The 8368-nt window shown below is 27.5% G+C and overlaps 1 protein-coding gene across 1 annotated transcript; it reads left to right on the forward strand.

Annotated features, from left to right (window-relative positions):
- The first annotated feature begins 4004 nt into the window (after window positions 1–4004).
- On the forward strand, window positions 4005–4811 carry LOC112782524 (uncharacterized). Its single transcript, XM_025824942.1, has one exon. The coding sequence runs from the start codon at window positions 4005–4007 to the stop codon at window positions 4809–4811; it is 807 nt and encodes a 268-aa protein (XP_025680727.1).
- Window positions 4812–8368: the final 3557 nt, after the last annotated feature.

Genomic DNA, 8368 nt, shown 5'->3' on the forward strand with positions numbered 1-8368 from the left:
GCTACAAATCATATTTTGTTAATTTTTTGTTATATTTTATATTTAATTGGCCCCCCTCTTATAGAATTTCTGGTTCCGCCACTGCATAAAATAGAGTAAATGGTCAAATTAGTTTTTAAAAGATTATTCGTTTTTTAAATTAGTCTTTGAATTTTTTTAATCAAATTCGTTCTTTAAAAATTTTAAATTAGTTATGTTAGTCTTTTCATCACTTTATTTGATGATATTAAAATTTACTAATATAACATGTTAAGTGACATTCCAACATATATCTAAAAATCTTAATTGATTATTAACATGATTAGTTTACGAAATTAATTTAAATCAACCCCAAATTAAAGAATTCTAATGCCTCAAGTTTTTTCCTTAATTAAGTTTTAATTTGATCTAATTTCATAAATTAATAATATAAATAGTCAACTAAAACTCCTAAATATATGTTGAGGTATCCCTTAATATATTATATTAACAAATTTTGACACTAATAACAAATAAAATAACCAAAAAACTAACATGATTAATTTAAAATTTTTAAATGACAAATTTAATTAAAAAATTCTTTCAAAAACTAATTTAAAAAATAAATAATCTTTTAACAACTAATTTGATAATTTACTCTCATAAAATATATGTCATGAGTGAAGAGCATATATTAGTTGAAATCTTCACGTTGTTGATTAATTGTCTTATTTGGTGGCACCACCTGAAACAAAGTTAACCTACCAACCAATGCAAAATGGTATACATGGGACTATTGTGAGATTAAGCTTATCACAAACTAATTTTTCAAATAGTATATACGCTTTAATTTATACAGTGGGATAATTATTTTCAAATATTTTAGTCTTCATATACTAATAATATAAGAGTTTTATACATCATCAAATTAAACTTTTTTTCCCTTGTTGTTTACCTCAAATATCTATTTTAATGCCAACTGACACTATCTATCTACTTGCCCTCGTCAGCTGTATAATTCCATCTTCCCCTTAATGAAAATAAATTTATAAACAAAATTAAATTAATTAATTTTCTACATTGCATGGTGGATTACCAAGTGTCATATCACATCAAATAAATGTCGAACGCATGCATACATCACCTACCTTTTCATTTTTCTTCCGAAAGCACATATTAAATAGATCTATGACTATACTCAGTGTGCAGGCTCATCAGTACTATATAATATACACAATTAGGGGTGGATATATCATTTTCTTGGACTTATTTAATTAGCATAATACAAGATAATATTTTGATTATCCAATAAGAAACAATTAATCATTTTCTTTAATCTTATTCAGTAAGCCATCTTCTTGTTGTTTTGTGATCAAGTAATAAGAAATTAAATAATATGGAGCACATAAGTATTAATTTTATCTTTCTACAAGTTGTAGCCAACACATACATTAATATTTTTTTAGTAGAATCTATATATCGCATTAATTTTCTACACACAAGTCAATGACCGTGACATCTATATAGATAGAGATATAACTTATTTACTAACTTTTTTTTAGGAATGGTTTCTGCTCTTTTCTCCTTTCAGAAACTGTATATCTTATTAGATTTTCAACTGTTGAGTACATTTTTTTTATTGTTGTACCAAACCTGTATTTATGAAAATTAACTTGTATACGGTTAAAATTTGTGATGAACATTGAGCAATAATACATATAGTCGGGTAATTACTAATCTATTATATTTATATAATTTTCAGATCATTTATAAATATAAAACATTTTTCATTACTTGAATTAACTTTTGGTAATAAATTAAGTTTGGCTTATTTAATTTTAATATGATTTCAGGACTTATATAATTAACTATTCACCTACAAATCTTGAAAGAACTTAAACACAAATTTAAATTTTATGTTTATACATATATAGTTGAGATCCTGATTAGCCTCTCTCATCCCTCTTATTAGAGATTAGCCTTAAACAAATATTTGATAATTTGGCCTCAAATTAGATGGTACATGGCTGCTATTCAAAATTTAATTAATCAAATTAGCGATCATGTATAATATGTAATAATGCACTATCGTATATGTACTAGCATAAAAACATAGGTAGCTCTATGGCCTTATGTCAACAAAAGGTAGCTAGGTACTTCTTTTTTCTCTTGTTGACTTGTACAAGCAAGGCACTTGTTCTTTGCCTAAGTACAAAGATTAGGTAATTAAACTCAACACATAAAACAAAACCTTCATTTTTGTCTTTATATGTTTAATGTTTCTGCCTTGTACTCTTGAATTTCAGTGAATTTGGACAACACTAATTTACACCGTAAGTTAACCTTGCCACCACTGTATATATATGTATTTTGTGATTTATATATGTAATATAATATATTAGTGTGAGAGGGTAATTCAATTGATTATCCGTCAATAATTTGACTTGTATGTTAGCTTAACGTGATATGGGAGGAAAAGCCTAAAAGATTATGTAGTAGGTACATGCAAAAGGAAAGATGTGTTTTAGATGATCCCACTATATATAATGAAGCTAAGGTTACATACGTGCACCATTAATTAATTACTTCCCTCATAAAACTTCAACAATATTATTATAAATCATTTTAATTTAAATATGGACAAAAACTTCAATAATATTTTATACAATAATTTTAACTTTAATATGGAACATACACTATAGTTAAGGAATCACTTCCACCTCTTTTATATTGAAGTCACATTTATTTTATGTAGTTTCACCAATAAATTGAAAGCAATTTTAATTTGTTTTAAATTATTCTTTTCTTTCTTCATTTGATGAATATGAGTCGATTAATTAATTAATTAAACCAGTGCATGTTGTTGGCCCGCGTAGAAAATTGATTAAAGAATGCTGCTTCTCAGTTGATTTTGTCCATTAATTAATTACTTATATACCAAAATTCAAAAAAAAATTATAACCGCTTAGATTTTTCAGTGTCTTTTCTCTTCACACTTTATTATCATCAATAATATAGTTTTAAAAATTAATTAAAAGTGGCCTGTAACATTACTATACTACTAAAGTCTACAAATAAATAATTCAGTAACTGTAGTGGAACAGAAGTGATAAGCACGAGTGTTTAATTTAGAGTACAATAGACAAATAATTTAAGTCACATTATTATTATAATAATAACTATTATTGTACTTTATATATATATATATATATATATATATATATATATATATATATATATATGCACATTGGTACATATAGTAATTTATGTGAAGGACTAACAGTTTAACAGTAGTATGAGTATGTATGACAGTATCCATTGTAGGTTGTGTTGGTGTGGAACCTTCAGAGAAACAGTATATACTAATGTCTAATTTCTTTGCTTACTCTCATAACCGTTATCTATCTACCATCTTTCTATATCTATCTCCCTTCATTTTCATTCTTTTATTGAAAAAAGAAAAAACCATGCAAGGCAGTTGCTGCATAATAAATGGGACCCCCCAAAAGTCTCTGTCGAACAAGACAGAAGAAGAAGAATAGCTTCAGTTAGTACAAAAGGCAACACATACACACACAAAAAAGCTTATATCAACACCTTTTCAGCGAACCTCCTCATAGATTCTTTCTTTAACTTAGTTTTTTTTTTTTCATGATTGAATATTTAATATATTTTTTATAGTAACAAATATTTTATTATTTTAATTTATAGATATTTCAATAAATGAATTGTCTTAAAATTTTAAAACTTTTTGTACTTAAAATAAATAAAATTGGAATTTTCGGCACTGGTTAGATAAAAGTAAAAGGATGCATTTTCCATTTTTGTTTCAGGTTTTGTAAAGTTGCTTTCAAATATAATCATTAAGGTGCATAGAAACATGCAACCCTAACTAGCTTTAGTTCTCTTTTCTTTATTTTGTTTATATATACCATAAGTATAGAACGCTTTTGGTGTATAACTTCCATCAAAACTTGTACTTCTTCTTCTCTAATCTGTTCTGATTACTCTCGTTCATTCAGAGCTAGAGCTTCTTCATCATCAACATGGAGGAAACACATCGTGATGGTCGTGATCAGGACCAGTACTTGATGTGGATGAAGAGAAAACAAATCTTGAAGTCACATATTCAAGTCGCACCCTTTGGAATAAGTGGCAATAATTCATCATCATCATCATGGGAAGAAAAGGCATTTGCTGAAGATGCAGCAAGGATTCTAGGTGGATGCATATGGCCGCCAAGATCATACTCATGCAGCTTCTGCAAAAGAGAGTTCAGGTCTGCTCAAGCTCTTGGGGGACACATGAATGTTCATAGGAGGGACAGAGCTAGGCTCAAACGAAGCCTTAGCCCTCATAATCATCATCATCATCATGGTAAAAATGATTGTAAGTCATCATTATTATTAGGTACTTCTCATCATCACCATCATCAATCTTCTGGTGAGAATTACTATCACTACTACTCTAGTAGCTTTACTGGAACTACTGATAATAATTATAAAGCTATGAGTAGCAGCAAACCTTCATCATCTGATTCAGAACCAAAAGAAGGAAAAGTCAATGCAATAACAAGTAGTTATTGTAATGATGGTGATTATGTTGAAACAAGTTTGTGTGTGGGGCTGAATAATAATTCATCGTCATCATTATGTGGGAACGAAGAATCTTATTGTAAAAGGTCAAAGAGGACAAATTCTTCAATGTTTTCTTCATTTCTGAAGCCATGTTCAAATGATAGAAGGCTGCAGGTGGCTTTATTGCAATCTGCAGAATCATTTGCAGAACCTACTGAAACTGAAATGGAAGATTTGGATCTTGAACTCAGGCTGGGTAAACCGCAGAAAATTTAGTAGTTATTAGCATAAAGGTACACGGAAAGAATCAACAACCTAAGTTGTAATGAGAATGAAAATGTATGTCAGTGTTTAATTTGACTACTAATAGTGTTGTTTAATTTCAATAGAAGAATGATAATCAAGGTAGGTTTAATTTATTGTTGAAGAAAATGTTAATTAATTTCAATACTACTAGTAATTGAGTTCTTGTTACTGTATCTCTCTCTTTGTATGCCTTTTTATGAGTTCAAATGATGATATATCACTATATACTATTTAAATAATTGTTTGGGTGCTGTTTGCGATGAAATGTGATACAAAAATAAGTTTGATGGATAGATAGAGTTAAGTGAAATGGTATTAACAAGGAAAAATCCATCTGTGGTGATATGTAAATTAAAGGTGTGATGGTAAGAACTGGCAGTAACTACTAACCACTGACAATTAAAAGTCACTTCAGCTACATATATTCTAGACAACTAAGAATAGTCACATGCACAGATTTATGTGAATGTCATTAACCATTATTAATAAAATTGAGAGAGTACGTAATAAAATTGGGAGAGTACCTTAAAAAAATGTGTATTTTTTATTTAATTGAAAATAGAAAAAAATGACTAATTATATATATATATATATATAATGAAAAATAAACTAATAGAATTGGAATTTTAAACTTTTTCATGAACTTTTAAAAGTAATTGATTCAATAATTATTTTACACCCAATTTCAAACTCTCGTTTAGTTGCTTTCCACATGTTTTCTCCTACCATCATGATGAAGATTTAGATCCATTGCTTATGTAAAACGGAAGGGATTGGAGAGGAGGGCATAAAGGACTAAAAATGTGGATGTGTTGCAAAGGCCGAGACAAAAAAAAAGTGGTAGCTGTAGCTGTAGTAGTAGTAAGTAGTAACGCAGGGAACAGTGTTAGCCACCCTTATATGATATATTTGACATGGACCCTTCCTCCACAATGCACCACAACGTCATAAGTCTATTCTTTTCAACCCCTTACCTTTGTAAGGAAATTTCATGATATATCGCTTTTGACTTCCATGTTCCGTTCCTGTTCTTTCTCTGCCACTCACACCCCCAAACACCCTACAATTCCTGCAGCTGCTTATTAATTACTCTCCACTGCTGTTTTAACATTTTTTTCCACTGTTTGATTTAATTTGCCTGGTAGATGGAAACTATACTACATATCATGGTAGGTTCATGAGATGAATTTTGATTCATTGACAATGCAGCCAACAATGTAATTTTGGCAATGTCTGATTTTAAATTTTGTCTCTTTACTGACTTGTAGTTGAATTGTGATCACATGGGGGATAGTGTGTGCAGTTTCTGTTTTATATATGTTGGAGCATTTATTGTTGTTACAATTCAGGTATACATATAGTATATAGATACATGGTGGTTCCCACCTGCTAGCTTTAAGTGAGTTTCTTATTATAGGATGCTTTGGTACATGACTATATATGCGATTATATAGATAATGTTTATTCAGTAGTACTAGCTATTGCTATATATATAGTAATGGAGTTAAGGGGGGTTTGAAAATTGTAGCTATCTTAATTAATTAGTACCTAGCACGTGTGTATCTAAGCATTGTAGCCTTCTGGTAGTGAAAACAACTACACAGACACTTCGTCGTATAAATAATTAATCTAGTCATTGGTTGTGAAAGACACCTTTGACAAATGACACTTCATAACCTTATTCTACTACTTCCTACAATGTCTCTTCCAATAAATAACCCAACTCAACCTGTTTATATCATCTACCAAATGGAGAAATCGGAGCCCTTTCTTCATATTATTTTTCTTGTTTTTATTCAGTTGACAAATTATATATATGAATAGGGTTTTTAACACTCTCTAGTCTCTACACTCTACACATACACGTGATGGCATTTGAAAATTACTATGATAAAATAAACTTCCTCCGTGATTATGATGTGTTTTGCTATTTGCATTAGACACCTAAGTTGTCTACATATACTTGTGAATGTGCTCGATATATGATTTTGAAACTTATCCACATGAAACGAATTTCTATCACAATTTAATATATCTATTAAGTCAAGTCTCATAGGATTAGTTAAATTAGTGTTGGGATTTCAATTCATCAACCTGTGCCAAAATTTCAACCTGAATAACAATTAATAAATGCATAAAACCACCACCATCATCCATCAATCAATTATATGCATTTTAATATGCATATATATGGTCCTCTTATTTCTCATGCTTCTTTTGTTGTTAATGATATTTTTGCTATTATCATTTTATATTTTATATACATGTAAGACACTCGTGCATGTGTCATTTTCCAAAAATAATAATAATAATAATTAAAAAAAAATGAATACTCTCGCCTTAATCTTTAACAATTTTTTCAAAAAACTACGATGTCTCAAAAATATATTTTAAATTTTTTTTATGAAACTGCTAATAATCTTTCTTTTGAGTTAATAGAAGGTGCGTACGTGGCATATTAATCAACTGTTTTATCTGTTAAGTATTTACTAGAATTAACAAATTTTTTTGTTAGGAGTTTTTGTTGTCTTTCTATTTAATTATCGTTTAAATTTTTTTATTTTTTATTATTATTTTGATACACATTAGCTATATTTATTGTGTAAAAATTAAAAAATATTAATTTATATTTTTTTACTTATAAAAATTGAATAAAAGATATATATTAATAAAAACGACATTTTATTATCAATCTTACCTATTTGTTATTAGTTATTTCAAAATATTAAAATTTGAATTTTTGATATTATAACGACGTGAGTTGACATAAACATTCTTATTTTTTTTATTTTAGATAAAATATTATATCAACTTAAAATAAAATATACACTTCTTTTAATAATAATAAATTTATATGAATTATGATGATTAATTTAAATTGAGTACACCTAAAACTTAACATAATTATTATAATAATATAATATCTTAATAATTTTTTTAAACAACAACGAAAATATTAAAAAATATATCATCAATTTAATTTCTAGAAGTAAAAAATATCACTAATATATACAATAAAATTAGCCAATATAGATGAAAAAATTAATAAAAAATAAAAAATTTTTAAATAATCTTCAATAATTACTTTCAAAAGACAACCGGGCTTTAATAAAAAAATCTGTTAATCTTCATTAGCACTTAACTAACAAATGTAAGCATATTCTATTAACGCAAACAAAAATATTGACGAATGAACTAACTAAATTCACAAAGATAAAAATTAAAGGTCAAATATATATAAATTTTTTTAAAATTTTATTATCTTTAGAATAATTATTAAAGTCCATTTAGAATTTTTTTTTTAAAGAAATAACTCACAAATATTCTCCGAATATTTTTTTTAGATAAAATTTTCAGAATACTCGTTGAGACTACTAATAATAGTGAATATTTATTACCTTTAATGCATTTAATAAATAAAAATATTTAAAATGTAAAAAAATTATTCAATAAAAATTTTATCCTTTTTCTTCCTTAATTACCTTTCCAAACCCATAAAAAGGTATATCCGTAGATGACTTTATACC

Source organism: Arachis hypogaea, chromosome 3 (genome assembly GCF_003086295.3).
Source record: "Arachis hypogaea cultivar Tifrunner chromosome 3, arahy.Tifrunner.gnm2.J5K5, whole genome shotgun sequence".
NCBI classification, from domain to species: Eukaryota; Viridiplantae; Streptophyta; class Magnoliopsida; order Fabales; family Fabaceae; genus Arachis; species Arachis hypogaea.